This window comes from Metopolophium dirhodum, chromosome 8, assembly GCF_019925205.1.
Source record: "Metopolophium dirhodum isolate CAU chromosome 8, ASM1992520v1, whole genome shotgun sequence".
NCBI lineage: Eukaryota > Metazoa > Arthropoda > Insecta > Hemiptera > Aphididae > Metopolophium > Metopolophium dirhodum.
Window position 1 is genome coordinate 6179484 of NC_083567.1, and position 22214 is coordinate 6201697.

Here is a 22214-nt window from a genome sequence, read left to right on the forward strand (position 1 = left end):
CATTGAATATAATTAGCATACGGCCAACAGCATTGCAGGCTGTAGTAGTAGTCATTTTGATTAACCGGTTATACCGATAGAACTCGGATATAATGGTAAAAACCATACAGAATAAATGGTAACAACAATGCGAACACCAGATCGCGGCTGACCACCAAATAATAATATTATACTCTTCATGAATATAATTAATATTATATTATACCGATGTTTGATAGTGTATAAATAAACAGGCATTTAACTTGTTCATTTTTTTTTATGTCCTATGATGTTGCGTTAATAAATGATAATTGTTAATCGTTATTAATTAATAATTATTATCATGTAATGTTTTATAATTTAGTTGCGCGTTTCATAATTCGTTATTATTGACATAGATTAGGCGTTGCATTAAGCATTGAGACTTGAGAGTGAGTTGACAGAGTTCAGTAATTTCACTTCAGTCAACTTCAGTTCACACTTCACTCGTGTGCTACACTAAACAGTGTGTTCGGAGTACGTGTTCGATGATTGCTATTCATAATAATTATCATTGAAAATAATTCTTTCTGCGAAGTATTTTACATTTTTATTTTCTGTAACTTTGTTGTTTGTTATAAAATGTGACATTTTCACCAATGACATCATCAAAATTATGAATGAAACGAACGTAATTAATGTAGACGTATTGACGAAACGATTCGAATCTTTTCAAAGCTCTAAGAAACCTGGATTGGACGACAAGAGACGACACGAGAATAATGTGAACAAAAGAAATATTAAAAGAACTCCCGCCTTCAGACGGGATGTAAACATTTCGAGAAAGCTAGTAGTGGATCATTCACAGGCCTTGGTGGTAACTAACAATAAGAAACAATTTACTAACATTATAATTTCAAACACTAGCGAGTGTAATAAAACCACACCAACTGATTCTCATAATTTTAATAAGACTGACAGTTTAAATCAAAAATTATACCTAAATACGTTTGAAAAAGATGATAAAAATAAACTTGTAACTGACCAAAAATCTCTCATAAACTGTTTGAAAAAGAAACTAGAAAATAACAGCACTACTGCTGGTTGTAAACCGAAAGTACCAAAAAAAATTATAGAACTTCCACTAAAAACTAGTTTACCAATCGGTCCGCCTCCTAAAAAGCCACCAAGAACATTTGCTCATGATAAACAAATAGATCTAGATCTTCCTGGTAACTATACAATGGAATCTCATAAAAATCCCAAGTCTGATCCAAAAGCTATGTTGGAAAAGCTAGAAAAGTTCATAACTAAAAACTCTCATACATATGGACCAAAAGATGAAAAGACTACTGTACAAGATTATAATTCAAATATCAGTTCTAAGAAATCTAACTTATTCAATTTGGCAAAGTCATTAAAGTGTTCGGAAAGTGATAAAGCGTATGGTAACTCATTAAAAATACATCATACAGATGAACAGAATTATTTAACTAGAAAATCGTATAATGAAAATAATACAGAGCATATATATGACGAACCAATATTCCTAAAACCTAACTCAAGGCTAAATATCGATAATTGTGATACGCTTTTAATTGGTAATGATCGGGATTGTGATTCCAATAAATCTAATCTACATTATATGGTAAGTTCTGATTAATAATTAAAATAATGATTGTCCATTTGATTTTTTTATTTATCTATTACTAAAACATTTATCATACCTTTAAATAATATTAAATCTATCTTTTTATGTTAATCTGTAGTCCACACCAATTAAAGATTATAATTCTGAAATTAATTTGAAAGAATCAGAATCATATTTTCAAATTGATACTACAGATGAATTGGATTCAAAAACAAACAAAAATATGACAATGAGTCATAAGAGAAAAGTATTATTTTAGTTTAATTTGTATATAATTTGTACCTTGTTAAATTAATTTATATTTAAATTAACTGTCAATACTGTGTAATTTTCTAAGATTCAAATGTTAATGAATGAAGCTTATGGTACATTTGTTAAAACTCGAGAGGAAAGTGATTCTGAATCAATTTCCAACTGTGAAGACAGTTCTAGTGGGTCAATAAATAATCTAACAGGTACGTTAATAATTATTTTTCTTGCTTTATAGCTATATCCTATAGGTGTGTACCAGGTGATTCTTTTATCATTGAACACTCATTATTTTAAAAAGTGTAAATGTTTAAAAAAAACTATATGGTTTCTAGTTGTTTAACAACATTTTTAAAATATTTTTATATATTTTTTAAGGTTTTTACTTTTTTAATGACAACATACAATTTTAATTTCATATTCAAAAGCAGAATATTTTTCTAAGTATTTCAATACATAAAAAATTAATTTAGAACGAGTATTTTCACACTTAACATCTATACAAAATGTGTGATTATAATGATATTTATTGTTTAATGTAGTTATCTACTAAATTTTATTTTTATAGAGCTCCTATTATAAGTCACATAATAAACCGACGGAAGGACTGTTATATTTGTATATCCATTAATGTCCATAAAAATTTAACTTAGTATTATTAATGCAATTATAATTTATTTAATTATTCCGCTTATATAACTCAACATAATAATATGTCTTTTATATATAAAGAAGCCCAATATCACCCATAGTTTACTTTCTTAAATTTGTACCTATAATACAGATTCTACAGAAATATTTTTAACAATCATACATTGAAATTACACATACAGTTGAAAATCAAAATTGCAAATTTCAATTCCTATTTTTTGAAAAAATGTTTTTTTATGTCTTTTCTAAATGGAATTGGAGCATGTTATATTTATTAAAATTGTCAATACATATTTCTCCATGATTAAATTATTTTATTTGAATTTTAAATTGTCTGAAAATTTTTTTTTGAATATTTAACAGTGTTATTATTATATTCTAATATAGTTATTGTTATTAGCCAAAAATGAACTATTCATCTATTAATGATTACCTTATATAACATTAGAATGAAAGATGCTTTGACAACATATGTTAACATTAAACAATGTATTACTTGTGTAACAATTTGTTGGTATATATAACATCTATGAAATGTATTATATTACCATTAAGAATAAATTGTAACACCAAAATCAAGTATTCTAATTCAAAACTGTATAGATTGATTTTTGCCACTACTGTTTCTTTTGAACTATTTACTAATTTACATTAACATATATTTTATAAGTTATTGAGAATATTCTTAGTCCTTAAATTCTATAATATTTTATTAAAAGAAATGGGTATGTCAAAGAAATTAAAACTTATTTTGTTATTCAATCAATTTTTAATGTTCATTGTTTAAGTTTTTTTATTGACTAATTCGCAGTAAATTAAAAATATTATATTACTTCTAATTACCTACATAATTTATATATTTTTTTTTTTTAGATAAAAATATCAGTGAACAAACTTTAGAGCGTAAAGGGTATTTACGTAGAGTGGCTAAAAAAATTACAACATCAACATGTTCAACTATTGTTCATGATAAAAATCATCTATTTCAGGCACTTCTATTAATTGGACTGGATTTAAGTTCAACCAAAGAAAAATTACCTTATATAAAACATAAATATCCCGTACAAGTAATTATTGTGGTTATGTAAACCATAATTTTTTTAAAGTTTTTTTTAACAAACGTAAGATTAATCACCATTTTATAATGACAGGCTGATATACCAGATAAATTTGAAAATTTATGTTTTCCTGATGCACATGTTTGGCCATTTACGGCAGATGATTGTAGAACATATTCATTAACTGTTACTGATGAAAATGGTCGACGTAACTATGGTTACTGTTATAGAGTTCAGCCTGAAGGTGCTGCCTATTGTTTACCATTAGTGTATTGTATATATTCTTCAATTAAAGCAAACAGTTTTTACTTTAAGGCACGTATTTAATATTTTTATTATTCATTTTTAATTAGATTATTCAATATTCTAAATCTATTTAAGTTCTAATTTATACGAGATAAGTATTGAGTAATTTAATAATTTATCTACAGATATTACAAGAAATTGAATCAAGACATGGTTTATCTGAATTCAATATGAAAATGTTTATAAAATTATTATATGACCAGCCATTTCCAGAACTTGGTTCTACAATTTATATACCTCTTGAACCTTCAGGTTACAGTACTGAGCCGTAAGTAAATATAAAAAATATGTTATTTTATTAATTTTTAGATATATTTGACAATTTCATGATTTATAACATTTACTATTAAGGGGTTCATTCTCCTTCCCTATTATGTCAATAAATTTTTATCGGTTTTATCGGAGTGTATTACCTTATTTGGAATAGAGTAATAGAATCTAGCTACTAGATACAAACTATATATTTTTTTTTTCATATTTTATAATTTTTAAGTTATAAATGATTATCTCTATTTTTAATTTCTAATTTAGATAGTTAATAGATAATTTAAAATAGTTTAAGTTATTAATGTGTTAACATGATCACTGTGGATGATACCAAATGGCGTTATTTAACATTGTTTACATATGCTGAATGAGGCAAATTTGTGCCATATAGTGATGTACCTTGTTATTAAATGCACTAAAATTTCTTCAGCTTTACGATTAAACTATTCATGTTTTGTTAGTGTCCCCTGTCAATATTGTCGTAGAAGTATGTTCAAGTCGTACATTGATATATTAATTTTGCAATATTAAAGAATTCTTTATTACAAATTCAATATTTTCAGTGTCATGACAAATATACTCAAATATGATAGGCATCGAACATGTTAATATAAAATACTTAGTAGTTTATTGTGAAAAACTCTTTAGGTAGTTAGTTAAATATACCTATATAACAAGGACAGTTATCGGTCAATAACAATTATTCAATTTTATCTGTAGATAATAATATTATACATTGTGATGTTATTTATTATTAAAAATAAAAACCACGCGTGCCATGAATTTGCTATCTCTGCTATATAATATTCTATAGGATCTCTTATTTCTTTTTTTTATAATGTAATACACAATCTATTACATGTAAAACAATAAGTGAAAGTGATGATCGATTATATGGCTAGAATGATGAATTTAAGAAATGAAGGTACTTTGACAGCTATTTTATACATTTACAATATTATTAATAATATTTTGGGTATTAGATTAGTAGGTCCCAACACCATCGCATTTTTAATATTTTTCTGGGATTACCAGTATATATTACCAGATATATTTATTAAAATAAGTCCTTTGATTGTAGGATTTGTATGATTTGAATATTTAAGTTAAAATGTCTGTAAAAAGTTTTAGTTACAATGTGGATAAAAGAGCTGGTAAGATCAATTTATAAGGACTAGTTTGAAACATAAAAGGATGCTTTAGAAGCGCTGTGTACGGTTGATGTTTAAAATTTTTGGGAAGCCCCATAATTGGATTCTGTCTACATTGGTTTAAGAAAAAGTTATATAATATATTAGTATTTTAGTTGGTAATTTTATGGGGTTTTGAGGTTAGGAGAGAGCGAAGAAGACAACATCTATAAGTATCATTTAAGAATAGTAGTTTTCTGTGTAAATGTGAAGATAAAGTATCTACAAAAATTTTAAATTTTAATAACTTTGCTTAATTTATCTAAAATTTAAATATTTATAGTTATTTTCCATAACTAAAACTACTTGTGCTGGATAATTGTACAGCTAAAAATAAAATTGGTTTAAATTTAAAACGTCAGTTATTTTATTTTAGTTTTTGTTCAAACTTGTTAATATTGTTATTTATATATTTTTCTGTTCAATTGAAGTGGACGTGGCACCCGCATGTATTGTCTCCTCCATCTTACAAGTGCATAACATAGCAAATTGTACGCAAAGCAGATTACCTTTAGCTCCGTTAGTTGAAAAATTAGAGTGAATTGACCACGGATACAATTTAAAGGTAAGATTATTATCTATGCTATGTCATAGGATTTTTATTATATTTAAATTTTGAAACGAGTTATGAGTATTTTTAAATGTAAATATTGTAAATATTATAAATACTCAAATTTAAAAAAAAAACCTATGGCATAGCATAGATAATAATTAAATTTTACCCGTGGCCAATTCACTTTAATTTTCAAACTAACGGAGCTAAAAGTGGTCTGCTAAGCGTACAATTTGCTATGTTATGCACTTGTAAGACGGAGACAATACATGCAGGTGTCACGTCAATATATCATAATAAATTTTTTTTTTTTTTAATGAAACTTTATTTTCTAGTTCTACTAATAGAGGAGAACTTCATATACCATTTGATATTCTAAATGATCAAGATGATCTACTTAAACTTTTACACATTATTAAACCAAATACGTTTATACAAATGTTGGCAACAATGTTGTTAGAAAGAAAATTAATACTTCTCAGCAAATCAATAAGGTAATTAATTTTAAATTAAATATATTAAGTAATTTAATTACTTTTACCAGAAGAATTTTTAAATATTAGACATTTATTATTTTGAAATTGTATAAATTTATTTGATTATTGGTTAAAGATTAATTAAATATTATTTAATGTGTAATACTTAATTTGTAACATTTCATTTTTAATTATTTTTTTTATAGTTTGTTATCAAGTAGCATTGAAGCGCTTACATCTTCCTTATATCCTTTTTCTTGGCAACATACTCTTGTGTCGGTTCTTCCTTCTCAAATGGTATCTGTTGCTGATTTTGTTCAAGCTCCAACACCATATATCATTGGTTTGTTAAAAACTGAGAATCAATCAGATATATTTTCTCAATTGAGTGAAAAAGATCAAGTAAATATTATATTTATACTTAAACTTTGTTTGCTTCTTTTTAAAATAATTATGTTATTTAACCAGGTTTTCATTTTTGATTTGGACGCTAACAAAACATTGCGTAAAGTAAAAGATGAATATAGTGTCCTACCATCAAGAATTGCAAAAGGTTTGAAAAATGTTATTGGGTTAAAGGTGGAGTTAGATCATTCAACTAAGGCAGTTCTAGCATCAGAGTCTCTTATACGATTGTTTGTGGAATTAGTTGGTCATTATAAATCCTTTATCCTATCTAATTCAGAAAATAAACATGATTTTCAGGTATTGTTAATAAATTATGTACTTATTTTTACTTTATAGATAGTATGCATTTTTTTTTATTAATTATTTGGTAAGCTACTATATAAATATTTCATGTGCTATAATAGAAATTTTAAAAATAGTTATTTTTCCATTAAAAAAAGTGATTCTGAGAAGAGTTGTGTTTTAGTTGTTGAACAAATCTTAAAATATTAATAATTATTATTGAATGTTGTTGATAGTAGGTAAATATTTATGCTAATAAATCATAATTCATGATCAAATTAATTGTGTTTCTTAAAATAAAAACCATATTATCTACAATTAGTAGTTTGTATGTAAATTATTTACTTATTAAATTATATTTTTAATTTATATACTCATAAGACATGTTTTTAAATCAATAAAAATTATGATTTTATTATAATTAATAATCAATAAATTATTAAATATAAAACGGTTTAGTTTTATTATAATTTCCTCAAAACAAGTTATTTGTTAATTTTCCATTTTTAACAAACTTAAAGCACTATCTCTATTTCATTTTGAATCATTTAAGGTATATTTTATAGAAAAAATTGTTTTTTTTCTGTTTAGAGTAATCTATATCTTATTATGTTTCAGAAACAATTTTTCATTGATGCCGGTATTAATACTGCACATAGAAATTTTTTGGAATGGTTTACAGAAACAGCAATGTTTACAACATTTCTAAATGATAAAATGCATAGCAATATTGACAAAAAAGACGTGTTTGAGTGTCGATGTGATGAATTTTCTAACGAACTCAGTAAAATTAAACGTAAATCAAAAACTCTACAGTCTATGAAGGCAATAGGTGATCGGATAAAAGAATGGGCAGTTTCATGAATCCATTTGAATAACTATATCTAATTTATGATCATAAATTTTAATTTAATATAATTATATATATTATTAACCAAAGATCAAGATTTTCAAAAATATTTTCTATGTATAAGAAAAATAAAAACACTGAATAGTATTACTAAAATAATGATAATTTTTGTATTGTTTGTAATATATTAACGTTAATTTGTTGAAAATATTTCATTGGTATTTATTTGTGCTCATATGATTGCATAGAGTACCTATACTATATAGTATATTATAGTTAATAGTTTATAGTATTCACTATATTATAAATGTGTCGTATTTTTTACTCATGGTTAATATTTTGGGTCAATATTTCTTAATTTATACTTAATTATACTATAATAATATATCAAATATCTGATAATGTATATATCTATAGGATTCAAAAGTTCAATTTTACAATTCTTGCAGGAAGTTACAAATAAGACCTCAGACTTGGCCACTCCAGCTCGAACGATTCTAATTTTGAAAAACCTGTTAACTTATATTACCCACACAATCGTTAGAGAACTTCACCAAGCTAAATAGTTAGTTAATTATAGGTTGAAGCATGTAGTTTTCAGATACCTGTATCATAAGCACAGTCAAATGTTCTTGGTTTAAGGTTGATATGTAATAACTATTTAGTTCTTGACTATTGAGTTTTGAAAAAACTCTTTCGGTTGAATAATTTGAACTTAGTATCGTTAAATAAAATTTAAGTGCAATATATAAATTGGGAAAGACATCAATCAATTAATTTTCATTAAGCCATTTCCAAAGATCAAGTAAACTAAAATAAATAGTCTGCAATACTCTTAAAACTTTTATTAATTTTTTTATGTAAATATCATATCAACATCAAATATCAACATCTTCCTATACTTTGGTTGATATCCTATTATTCATAAATTGTATCAACAATCAGAACACACAAGTTTATCTGTAACAAAAAAAAAAATTGTCTGAAACCAATTTGTTATGATTTAAGCGCCATAGTAAGGGCTTGGGGGGCTTAGTTATGTACCTACAGTTTTATTAGTTTTATGTCATTATTCACAAATATATTAAATACTTAAAGGACATCACAAAATTAATTTTTTATTGAAGTTTAATGGTTTAATATGTAGTCAAAATAATGAGTCGTTTAGGAAATATCTGGAGTTAAAAAAATATTGATTATTCAATGAGATAATGAGAGTTTATAATGCCACAAGTATATCTGTAAGGACTACTATGCTTCAAAATTAATTTAGTAGTTTGGCAATAATAGTTAATACTCTTAGAAAATGAATTAGTCAAGACATCAAATGAATCAAATCAGATTCTAGAAGAATTTGTCAAATGTGGTTCAAGAGATTACAGTTAAAAGTTTAACACTAAAGTAATTTATGGTCCATAGGTAACTTATTATTTTTTTTATTTCAAATTTATTATTTTATTATAAGTACAAGAAGTTAATAAATACGCTTAAGTATAGTTTAAGAAAAATTGTTTGTTAACTTGTTATTTTTATTTAGTTTTTAGTCATTTATTACAGTCTACAGACATTTTAAATACAATTTCTAATATTATTTAAAAAAAACAGTCAAAGTTATTTCTTCTGTTTCAATTTTTAATTTTTTTCTGTATTTGTATTAATACTGTATTATTAATATAGTATGCAATACATTCATATATTTTGGTAAATTTGTTCATATTTGTATTAAGATATATTAAGATTATTTAAAAGTATATGGGTAGTTATTAAGTGGACGTGATACCCCCATGTGTTGTTTCTGTCTTACAAGTGCACATAACAGCAAATTCTACACTCGGCAGAACATGTAGTGTAGCTCTGTTTATTTAAAAATTAGAGAGAATTGACCTCTTATAATATAAAGGTAAGATTATTATCTAGGCAACCTCATTGGCTTTTTAATATATTTTAATTTAAAAACGAGTTAAGAGTATTTTAAGATGTACAAACCAACTAACGATTTTTAAATACTCATAACTCGCGCTAAAATTAAAATATATTAAAAATTTACTATGTTACGAACTTGTAAGACAAAGACAACACATGCGGGTATCATAATGTCCTCTTAATGATTATGATATGGGCTTGAGATTTTGGTAAATTTTCAAAATATTTTGACTTATTTTGAGCTGTTTACTGACAATTTCAAATTTCAATTTTTTTAGTTTTTTTTTCTATAAATATAAATTAAATTTTATTTGTTGGGCCAAAAAGCGTGACAAAATGTTATACAAGGCTCCTATCAGGAGTAAATTGCTTAAATAGACAATGTGATGGGCTTATATTGCTTGAATAGCATTTGAAAAATAAGTATTAAAAATACATAGGCACAATTTTTTTTATAAGTTTTTTAATTTTGAAGTAGAGTCATTGGATCCCCCCCCCCCCCCTTTTATCATGCCGACCGTCTTGTATACTTGTACTTACCGGATACCGTATTTATAATTAGTAATAACAATATATATTTAATATAATATAAAATATCCACACTGACAAACCGTCACCGCTCAGAATTGTTATTCGTATATCATTATATCATATCAATAAATTCAAATTTAATACCATCCGTTATACAGTGACCCATTTGAAACCTCCTGTACAGCAGAGTGACATCCACTTTTTTTTGTCCAATGTTTACATAGTGTTTACACAATGTTTATATAGTAATATTTGAATATTAGATTCTGAGCGAAGCGATGAATGTATTGATTTTACAATGATGTGTGTTTTTTTTTTAATTTTTTAATTTTTAATTTTTTTTAATATTTTTGTGTCTCATCACCTTTTAGGACAGTAAAAGTGCTTGGATTTTCTTCAACAGTAACTTTTCTGATAGGAAAGGAAATCTAGTTGGAACTTTGGGGGGTCAAAAGTAAAAATTTCCCAGTATTTTCAAAAGCGACGTGAAAAACAAAAGAAAAATTAAGGAAAAACGGGAATTTTTACGCAAAATCTGTTTTTGAGAAAATCGATTTTGGTTTTTGGTGTAACTGTAGGGACCGTGGGGACATGAAATTTTGACTGAATGTTTATATTAGCATTTTCTATACACCATAAAATTTTCAAAATATTTTGACTCTTTTTGAGCTGTTTACGGACATTGTCAGTTTTTAATTTTTTTAGTTTTTTTTTTCTATAAATATCAATAAAATTTTATCTGTTGAGTAAAAAAGCTTGAAAATTTAATAGAAGGCTCCTAGGTTGTTGTTTCAAAGGCAGATGAAAAAAATTAAAAATCCTTAGTCACAGTTTTTATTTATAAGCATTTAAAGTTCGAATTTTGACAAAATACGGAAAAATCACGAAAATTAGCAAATTATTTTGAGTTGAGAATTCATAAAAATTTTTCTTTTTAAATCTAAGATTTTAAAATGTAATATAAGATTACTCATAAGCTTGTCTACCTTTATCAAAAAAAAAATGTCTACAAGAAACTTAAATTAAATTTTTATGAGCGTCTGAAATTTATATTTTTAAAAAATTTGATATTCACTTGATTTCTCATGTAACAATTTTCTTATTTTATTGTAATTGAAAAACGAATGACTGTAGATACTTGAAAATTTCACTGAATGTTTTATATTAGCATTTTCTATACACCATAAAATTTTCAAAATATTTTGACTCTTTTTGAGTGGTTTACGGACATTGTCAGTTTTCAATTTTTTTAATTTTTTTTCTATAAATATCAATAAAAAATTTTTTGTTGGGTAAAAAAGCGTGAAAATTTAATATAAGGCACCTGATATATCATTCTAATAGTAGTTGAAAAATATTAAAAATACATAGGCACAATATTTTTTTATAAGCATTTAAAGTTCAAATGTTGACAACATTTATCAAATTTATAATTTATTAATTATTTTGAAGTTAAAAATGTATAAAATGTTTAACTTTTATGGCTAAGGATTGAAAATTTAAAACAAGGCTCCACGTTAATAGGTTATGTATAAATTACTTTATTCACAATAATATCATCAAATATACTTGGTAGAATCATAGGCTGACTGACCGTTTTCGCTCAGAATCGTTTTTCTTATACAATGATATTATATCATTGAATTCAAATTTAACACCATCCATTACAGTGACCCACTTGTAACCTACTGTACAGCAGAGCGACATCCACTTATCCACCTTTTTGATATTTCGATGTAAAATTTCGATAATATTTAAACTGTTTTAAATTTAAATTATTGCGTTTTTATTCTATGATAATTCTCAAATTTTATCTTCCATGAGATAATTTCCAAACGCAAAGAAAACAATAACAATGCAATTCTCAAAACTACAACATAAATCACAAATCATAATCACAATGTTGATGTGCAGCTGATGGCACGGCCACGGAGGATAATAATTATTATTTAGTATTTACATTTATATAGATAAAGAAATTATTTTCCTGTTTAACTTCTATAGTTCTTAGTTCTATTTGTTATAATTATATGTGTACAAAGTGTGTTCGAAGGAAGGAAAGAACGAACGATAAAATAATAACAAACCACTCAGTGACCGCGGGGACTGACACGGCTTGGGAGACGCGATCTGCGACAGTCATCGGTCAGTACTCAGTAGCAGAGTTGACGCGCGTTTATTAGGTATTTCGACAGTTTCGTCCGTTTGCGTTACCAACTCGTGACGGAAAATAGTAATAATAATAACGATTTCCACAACGTCAAAAAAAAAAAAAAAAACGAATTAAAAATAATACAAAACAAATACTCGGTCGCCGTCTAAATAGTAAATATGTTCAACTGCGGTGACATCGTCTGTGGCAACAGTCATTTCTATTACTCAACATTTCACGGCTAGGTTTTTAGTCACATCGCACTGGTACATTTGCGTTTGCACTCGGGACGAGAGTTGTAATTTGGTAACCAACGAGGGTACTTGATCAAACGACGCTTTTTGGACTTCAGGCGTCTAACGTCGTCTCAAGTGAGTGATTTGTGTACGTTCAAGGTTTTCTTATTGTGCCCGTTCCTCAAAATACTAGCAGACCATCAGATTCGTCAATACTTTGGTGTGTATTGACATGTTCCGTGAGTTTAGTTAAAAAAAATTTAATTGACAGTATTGTATATACATCATTGAAATATGGTCACTCACAATACCTAGCCTACACTTAGAAGTTAGCATCAGCTATTGTCATTTCCTGTTCCAAGCGTTTTGAAATAATTTCCTTTTTGTTTGAAATATGTTTTAATTTGCAAATATTAATACTGACTAGCAGTTGAGTTTCATTTATTGTTTTTGTTTTCTTTTGTAAAGTAAGAAGACCAAAGATCAAAAATGGATCCAATGGCACTAGTGACGCAATATAATTTATTGCAAAATGGTCCTCCAGAAGAATCAAAACTTGCTACTTATATGGTATGTATAATATGTCAATTTAATTTTTTTGGGTCATTATCTATGACCTATGTATTACTTTTGTTACCTTTATTTAGGGACAAAAAAATTTGACCTCAATATCCTAAGGTCAAAGGGAAATAATTGATTGATAGAGTTAATTAATTAATTGTAATAAATAAAAAAAATCCTTAAAATTCCTAATTATTATTATATTATTTAAGAAGACATTGTGTTATCTCCGTCTTAATAATGCATAATTTATCAGTATGTACGTCCAGCAATTCTAATTTTGTATTGCAAGCTTAAATATTAGAGTGGATTGACTTATTATCAAACTCAAATGTAAGAACATTATCAGTGTTCTCTTGTTGGTTGTTTACGATATTTTTAAATTTTGTAACCGTCTTACACGTGTATGACATAGCAAATTTTACGCTCAGCAGATCACGTTTAGCCCCGTTAATTTTAAAATTAGAGTGAATTGACCTCTTATAAAATTTAAAGTTAAGAATGTTATCTACGGCATCTCATCAGCTTTTTGTTATATTTCAGTTTTAAAGTGAATTATGAGTATTTTAAAATTGTAAATTGTTTATACATATTTTAATGCTCATAACTCGATTTCAAATTAAAATTTAACAAAAAGCCAATAAGATGAAAATATATATTAATTTTTTATATAAATTTGACATTTAAAGTACGAGAACCAAAAGTTGTATTACTATTAGAAACAATAATAATATTAAGTTTATATCTGGTATTATAATCATGATTTACATTGGTCAATAGATGCTTATGTTTATATTATATAATAGTAATAATACATTGGTATAAAATATTTTATGAAAGTTTTGCACACGGAGTTCATTAAAAATAAGCTTTGTACTATAAGATTTGGGTTTGCATCAGCGCCTGTTCGATCCCGGCTTCGGTCGGCATTTTTCTTTGGGCAGTCACGGTGTTCAGAAACAAAGGCCGCCATCCCCCACCCCGGCATGGCAGATACCAACGTCTGCCCACTTAAAAATTCTGCCAAACACAAATACTCACGTGTAAAATCTCACCGTTCCAAACCCTACCACCACCACAATACAACCCTACAAACAGCTAATGGACATAGGTGCCAGGCTTAAAGATCAATAAAAAAAAATTTTATCATTCTAATAAATACTAATAATAATAATTTTTTTACAGAAACGTCAAAATAATGCATCACCTCAATCATCAATGTACTCAACATTATCAAAAAATTATTCTAATTTAGATATAAACCAGTCATCTGTATCAATGAAAAAGGTTAATAAATAATAAAATAAAAATATTATATCTTATTGCTAGAATTTATATTAAACATATTAAGTTAGTCACCACATTTATATTTAGCATTAATGATGTCCAAGCCAGCTATTTATTAAGGGGTTAAAACTAAAATATATAAAAAGAGGTACATGCAAATAAAAACAAAACATTTAAAAAATGATAACTCTATAGAACGGTCAGATTTTTATAATTTTTTTTTTTTGTATTTGATGAAAACACTATTCAGGTTGCATTGAGAACTGATTCTTTAATTGTTTAAGTTTTAATAATATCAGAAACAAATTATACATTTCTAAATACTTAAAAAGCGCATTATGTAAGTTGATTACAACTTCTTAAAAATTGGTGTTTATTGAGACGAGACCTACATAAGGTATCTTAATAATAATATTTAATATTATTTTCAATAATAGTATATAATAATTAATAAGATTAATATCTTATTATTATAATATTATCATTCAAATGAAACAAAAATTATCAAAATCTGATTTTTTCATGGGGCTTGAGTTTTTTCTGTGAGGTAAATGTTTGTATTAAACTCATCGGCCCTGACACCCTTAATGCACAGTAACTGATAAATAGTTAATCTGGGGGTAACGTACTTTAAAAAACATTTTAGTTTACATTAAATATTTAATTTGGTTTTTCAAATATAATTAGCTATTACGCTGGGATTAAGAAATGCGTATGAATGGCTCAATGCACATTCAAATTTTTAAATTCTATACCATAATATTGTACCATAATCTACCATATATGCATAATGTATCAACTCTATATCATGGAATAAAATATTTGGCTTGAAATAAAAAACCTAATAATATCATTCTTAATTCCAATACGTATCAATTAATTTTTATATGATATATATTAACCCCAGAGGCTAGAAGAATTTAGGTTAATTAATCAACTGCTCGTCACCGTAGATTGATCACATCACTGTCTTATTATTAACTTAAAAATACACTTAAATTGTATTAGATGTAATCATAAGTAACCTTTCAAAGCACAATGTTAATTTTTATTTTAAACACATAGAATAATAAAAAAGTTTGCAATTATTATGCACATGTTGTGATAGGCAGTTGACAATTTTCAGGCATCTATACCAACTGTTGATTTCGTACCTAGAAATCTAGTTAGTTCGTTAAATAATCCTGATGGTTCCTCAATGTACGCTAAAGACAAATCTCAGCCAATACAAGCATATCAGGTAGATAGTATGACTTAGTATTATCTCTAATAATTTTTGAATATCTTAAAAATATATTTTAACTATTATTATTATTTGGTGTCTAATAGAAAAATGTCAATGGTACAACATATTTCTATCCTCCAGACACTAATGGCAGTAACCAACCAAATGGTAACATTTTTGATGATCCATCTGGATACTTACCAATGCCATCTGTTGAATCACCAACATCTTCATTATATGCCCAAGATGACTTAAGAAGAGATTTGTTGCATAGAAATGCTTTATCAATGGCCTCACCAGACTCAGACCGATGGCCAGGTCTGTAATATCCTCAATAAATAAGGCATTTTTCTTTATGAATTTTTAATAGATTATTGACATTTATATTTTAGATTTACCAGAAACTATTGAAGATTATCATGATGTTTATCCACTAGATATATATGGACACTCTTCTAAAATATTGACATATAGTACATCCACTTATCGAGCAACTTATTCAAAGACTGGAGAGAAATGTTGTTTAAAACGAATTCATGGTAAAAGATTTAATGAACTTATTATTAGTTTTTACTTATTACTATTATTTTTTATTAATTATATTTTTACTAGGAAGTAACTTATTTTTAAATTTTACATTAGGATGTATACAATCTATACTTATTAGCACAATAAGTAATGCAAAGAATAAAATGTACATGTATATTTGGAGTAAGAAGCAAGCCACCTATTGACTGGGAGTTGCCTAGTTATCTATGTTTTTTTTTTTTTTTTTAATTAATTAATTTTCCTATTTTCTAACAAGTCTTGGCACCAGTTCCTTTTTAGACTACACCTAAGATTGCCAGGTATGGTTAGGGTGGAGATGTTGCTTATGAGTGGGTTATGATGTGTTAGAAGACGATTATGAATGTTTTTTAGAAGAGTGCGGCTTCTTCTGTCACAGTTCTTATTAACAGATCTTAATGTAATGTGTAATTAGTTATAAAGGGGAACCCCCGCATTAATTTGGGCAATATTTTAGAACTGTTGGATTTTGTTAGTATTGCAAACTTTTGCAGTACCCTACAGTTGAAGACTGAAGATAAATATTTTATATTTAAGAAGAAGTTTATCCTTTAATTTGGAGTATTTATTAAAACAACTTTAAAATAATTTTATTTTTGTTGAATAAACAAAAGCTTTTTTTATTTACACGTTCATTTTAATCTCAATGTCACAATTTCTGCACACTCGTGCTTCCACTTGATAAAAATTAACTGAATCAAAAGAATATATTTTTATTAGTTAATTTAAATTTTTTGATTTTACAGGTTTTCGACTAACAATTACAAAATATGCTCCATTAATTGAAGCTTGGAAAAAAATCAATCATGCAAATATTGTTCAGTTAAAGGATGTATTTATAACAAAAGCTTTTAATGATACTTGTGAGTGTCGTCCTTTACTATTTATTAATATTAAAAATGTTATGATATTGTTTTGGATTAATTATTGTTGATTATTTTTAGCATTAATGTTTATTTTTAATTATCATCCGGATTCTGAATCTTTACAAACTCGACATTTCAATTCTAATGAAACAATGAATGGTTATAATGATCCATTTAGTTCTGATCCAAATGCACCACGACCTTACAGCCACACTAAAAATGCAATTTTACGACATCAGCATAGGTAAATTATTATCCAATAGTCATATGTTAAATTGAATTTTTGGTTTTTATTTATTGTTTTAGTCACTATTTGAAATTAGAGTTACAAAATACATGTTATTCATTTATAAAAGAAGTACTTGATAGTTTGATATAATCAGAAATGTTAGAATGATTTTGATCATTTATTTTTAGGCCAAGATTTAGTTTCCATTATTAATTTTTCTTTTCAAATTTACCAAAGTATATATATTTTTAAAATGTTATAAGTTATTACTTATTATCAATAACCTATTTTAGTATATAAAAATTCCCTTATTTTCAATTATATTGTTTACCATTTAAGGGGTATCCTGTGCAGTGGCGTGGCGATCATAATCCAAACCCTTCTTATTCCTTCTTCCTCAGCTTGTTGGCCCATTAAAAACCATCGCTGCCATCATAAAACCCCTCCACTGCTCTCTGTCATATGCATCGTTAAAGAGTCCTCTTTTATATTTTTGATGTCTTGTGAAAATCTTGTTTCTTAGTTATGACTAGCCTTCTTGGTTGTTTCTCGCGCAAAACAGTTTTTGTTATGTTGTACATTTGTATGACGGAGACAACACATGTGAGTGTAGCGTCCTCTTAAGTAGCATTTTTTTCAGTACTTGTTTTATTACTACAATATCATCTGTGTACGTCAGTACTACTCGATCCCCACATAATTCCATTTTTCGACCATCCCATACTATTCTCATTACTTTCTCTAATGCAAAGTTAAATAGAGTGGGTGATAAAGCATCCCCTTGTTGAAGGCCTGATTTTACCTCAAAGGTTTCTGACGTTTCTTGCAGGAAACAAATTCTGCATGCAGTTTTTCTGTTACATCCTTTTATGAGACGTACATACTTTTTAAGGATGCCTAGTACTTCTACTATCTACTACTATTTGAAAATGTAGTTTTTGCTTTATTTTTAAATTTTTAAAATTTGAAAATATTGTCTTTAAAAATACTTAAAAGTTCCAAACATCAGAATTTGAATAAATTCATTATTAATGAAAATAATGAGGGTGAACATGCTTGTTGAATCACTCTGTATATTATATATAATAATATGGTAAATTTTACGAGAATTTTTCTAGAATTATAATGTACTTTAACATTTTTAATTAAATGATATTATTTTCAAAATTTAACTTTATTAATTCATTATAATTATTTTAACATTATCTCCATACAACTATTTAAAGACTTGCCTTTAACTAACTACAATTGGAGTATTGTAATAAAGTAATTTGAATGAATAACAATAATAAACATTGTTTCAGTAATGGACTATTATCTGAAAATACACTATGGAATTACGCGATTCAACTTAGTAGTGCACTCCGAGTAATACATGGATCTGGATTGGCATTACGAGGTCTTTGTCTAAATAGAGTTTTAGTGACCGGTCATGTAAATAACAGAGCAAGACTACGAATCAACTGTGTAGCTATAACAGATATTTTATTAAATGATATGGCCAGTTCAAACATGATAGGTCATTTTCAAGTGAGTGAAGATTCATAGTTTGTTTGAATTATGAATATTATTTAAAAATATGAGTTAACATTTTTAGCAAGAAGATTTAACAGACTTTGGTAAGCTTTTATTAGCATTGGCTTGTCGATCTCTGATAGCTGTTCATCAAGATAATCTTGCTACTTCTATTGATTTAATGGCACGCTCGTACAGTAGTGATATTCGTAATATAATAAGGTTTGGTTCACAAATTTGACTAAAGATAGTAAAACAAAATTTCATATGATAACTATTTTAATGATCTCTCAGGTATTTACTGAGTACTCAAAGACGGCATATTACAGAGTTAATGCCAATGATAGGAGCCAGATTTTACACACAATTGGATGCTGCACAAAATCACTCCGACAATTTGGAAAATGAGTTATCAAAAGAAATGGAAAATGGCCGTTTATTTAGATTACTTGTGAAACTTGGATCAATTAACGAACGACCCGAGTAATATATATTTTAAAAATGTTATATTTAATTTATTTTAATGTTTATTAAAAATATTTTAATTTTAGGTTTAATTTAGATCCAGCATGGTCAGAAACTGGTGATCGATATATGTTAAAATTGTTTAGGGACTATCTATTTCATCAAGTGACTGAAGAAGGACGTCCTTGGCTGGATATGTCGCACATAGTTCAAACTTTAAATAAACTCGATTCTGGATCTTCAGATACTGTAAATTCTAAATATATTATTTTTTGTTTTATTTGCTTACATCAAAATTATTATTATTTTTTAGATTTGTTTGTATTCACGCGATGAAAAGACCATATTAGTGGTTAGCTATCAGGAATTAAAACATTGTTTAGAACAGTCATATTGTGAAATTGCCTCCGTGGCTGCGTCCGATGATCATATTAAGGCTGAATAATCTTCTTAGAAGTCCTACAGTAGGACTTTCGGATAATTAGCAATAAGTCCAAGTACTTAATTTATAATAATTAAGATAAATTTATTACATGATGGATTAATTAACTTGGTTGAATGCTTAAAAGTGCTAATTTTTACATTTTTATTTTATTTTCTTCTAATTTTATTTTAAATTATATAATTATTTTTTTTACCAAATTTCATTCCTAATTCAACATTCCAATCATAAGTGTTGCAAAAATTAACTTTACTTGAGTTTGTTTTTCAATTTGCTTCCATTTGGCTGTGTATTTACAAAGAATATATATATTTTAAACATAGAGCAATAATAATACATTATATCATAGCTAGCTTGAAGTTGATAATTACAATTTTAGTAAACTTTTGGTCTCTCAATTGTTATATTTTTTGTTACATTTAATATTGTGTTAGGAATGAACAAGATGATAAATATTTAATGAGACTTAAGTTGTCTTTCAATATGTGTTCTAACTTATTTTGTTACCTAAAATTGATAAACAATAATAACAATTAAGCTTTATATAAACACTTTTATACCTTTGTCTCTATATTCAGTCATTATAGCATTACTCCATGATTCAAATAATTTACTATTTGATAAATGGTGCGCATAGTCTTTATATATTATGTTAATTATAGATTATTTTTATTTTTAAAGCTAATTGATATTAATATATATTTTTTTTCTTACTAATGAATTATTTGTTTACCAAAAATTAAATTGTTGTGATCAAAAATTATAAACAAAAGCTTATTGTTAATTTTAACAAAAATATATTTTGATACATATTGAAAGATGGCTAAATGTATGGTAATATTTCTATAAATTATTGAGAATTTTGAGAATTTACATGGCAACTATTAAGTTAAAAGTAAATCGCACAAAAGCTATAGCATTGAAGCAATGGTGATGTCGTCTATAATTTGTTATAATTAATATATATTTTTTTTTATAAATTGTTTGATTGTGATAGGTTTGAGAATATAATGTCCAAAATAATAGTTTTTAAGATTTTGTCATGTAATATTATTAAGAAGAGTTAAATAAAAGATAAATTATTTTAACTGATTTTTAATTATTCAAGTAAATTTCTACTTCACCTATATATATTATTAATTAAATTGTCAACATAGAGTTGAGCACAGGACAAGCTGATGCGACAAAAAGAGAGTGAGATTTTACCAGCACAATGGACGATGGATTAGTATGCCAACTGTCGCAGAGGGATCAAAAAGCACAAGTGTGAACTCGTGGAGGTGACTGGCGAGGCAGAGTCGCCCTAGTATGGTTAATAATATATTATATTTGTATATAATTGGTCATAATTCATAGCCTTTAAGGTTCTGAATGTTTTGATTTAACGATGATGTATGTTTTATTTTTTATGTCTGTCATCTTTTCTGGTGGGAAAGTTGATTTTGTTGGTACTTTAGGGCAGAGGTTCCCTAACTTTTATGACCACGGCACGCTTGGGAAAAATTTTTGTGTTTCATGGAACTCCAATGTCTGTAAAACGAATATTTTATTGCAATATGCCAATTGCCAATATTATACTAGTGACTATTATTTATGTGAACTTTTTTTTCCAAGTATAATATAAAATAATTTTCTCATTCTGGCAAGCTGGCGGAACCCTCAAGATTGTCCCAAGGAACCCTTTGGTTTCGCGGAACACACTGGGAATCGCCGCTTTAGGGGGTCAAAAGTAAAAATTCCAAGTTGTTTTCAAAAGCATCATGAAAAACAAAATTAAAAATGAGAAAAACGGAAATTTAAATTCAAAACCGGTTTTGGACAAAATAGAATTTTAGAGTATCTCAAAAACTAATTATTACTGTATAATATACTTTAAATGTTCTCAAAATGTTTATAATTCTGAATTATTTCCGAACCTTCCCAGTTGCCAGTTGTGGAACACGCAAGTTGTGACCCACCGTTGTCAGCACGGATCTATATAGTTCCGTGACTGTCAGCTATGCACGAGCAATGCATGTGCGTGGACGTGGACTGACCATAGATAATATAACAATATATCTTATACTATCTATGGGACTGACGGCCCTGCACGGCGTTGTATGTGAGTGGTGGCCGGTGAAGTGCGAGCGGCGTTTTGATCATAACCTAACGTCCTACCACAGATTATATGAAAATTATTTTCATATAATCTGTGGTCCTACCGCGGTCCTAACGTACAAAGTACAAAAATTGTTAGCATTGTAGACATCGTGACAAATTAAATAGGTATGTCAGCAATATTACCGGTCCAGAAACAAATCGCGCACCCACCCTCCG

At 27.1% G+C, this 22214-nt stretch overlaps 2 protein-coding genes across 5 annotated transcripts; both read left to right on the plus strand.

The window, feature by feature from the left end:
- Window positions 1-136: 136 nt before the first annotated feature.
- LOC132951214 (DENN domain-containing protein 2A-like) lies at window positions 137-8109 on the plus strand. The gene is made up of 10 exons (XM_061022985.1): window positions 137-1606; window positions 1728-1856; window positions 1947-2064; window positions 3383-3576; window positions 3661-3882; window positions 3999-4141; window positions 6219-6377; window positions 6566-6761; window positions 6828-7064; window positions 7668-8109. The coding sequence occupies exons 1-10, from the start codon at window positions 635-637 to the stop codon at window positions 7911-7913; spliced, it is 2616 nt and encodes an 871-aa protein (XP_060878968.1). The 5' UTR covers window positions 137-634; the 3' UTR covers window positions 7914-8109.
- Window positions 8110-12233: 4124 nt separating this feature from the next.
- LOC132950413 (PAN2-PAN3 deadenylation complex subunit PAN3) lies at window positions 12234-20986 on the plus strand. Of its 4 annotated transcripts, none has more exons than XM_061021852.1 (13): window positions 12234-12980; window positions 13210-13311; window positions 14488-14589; window positions 15698-15829; window positions 15919-16132; window positions 16207-16353; window positions 17128-17244; window positions 17326-17491; window positions 18781-19006; window positions 19074-19213; window positions 19286-19474; window positions 19543-19705; window positions 19770-20986. In XM_061021852.1, the coding sequence occupies exons 2-13, from the start codon at window positions 13231-13233 to the stop codon at window positions 19899-19901; spliced, it is 1809 nt and encodes a 602-aa protein (XP_060877835.1). In that variant the 5' UTR covers window positions 12234-12980; window positions 13210-13230; the 3' UTR covers window positions 19902-20986. The 4 variants fall into 4 exon arrangements, with proteins under 4 accessions (XP_060877835.1, XP_060877836.1, XP_060877834.1 ...); XM_061021853.1 differs by having other exon boundaries at window positions 12234-12961; XM_061021851.1 differs by having other exon boundaries at window positions 12234-12876.
- The last annotated feature ends 1228 nt before the right edge of the window (window positions 20987-22214 follow it).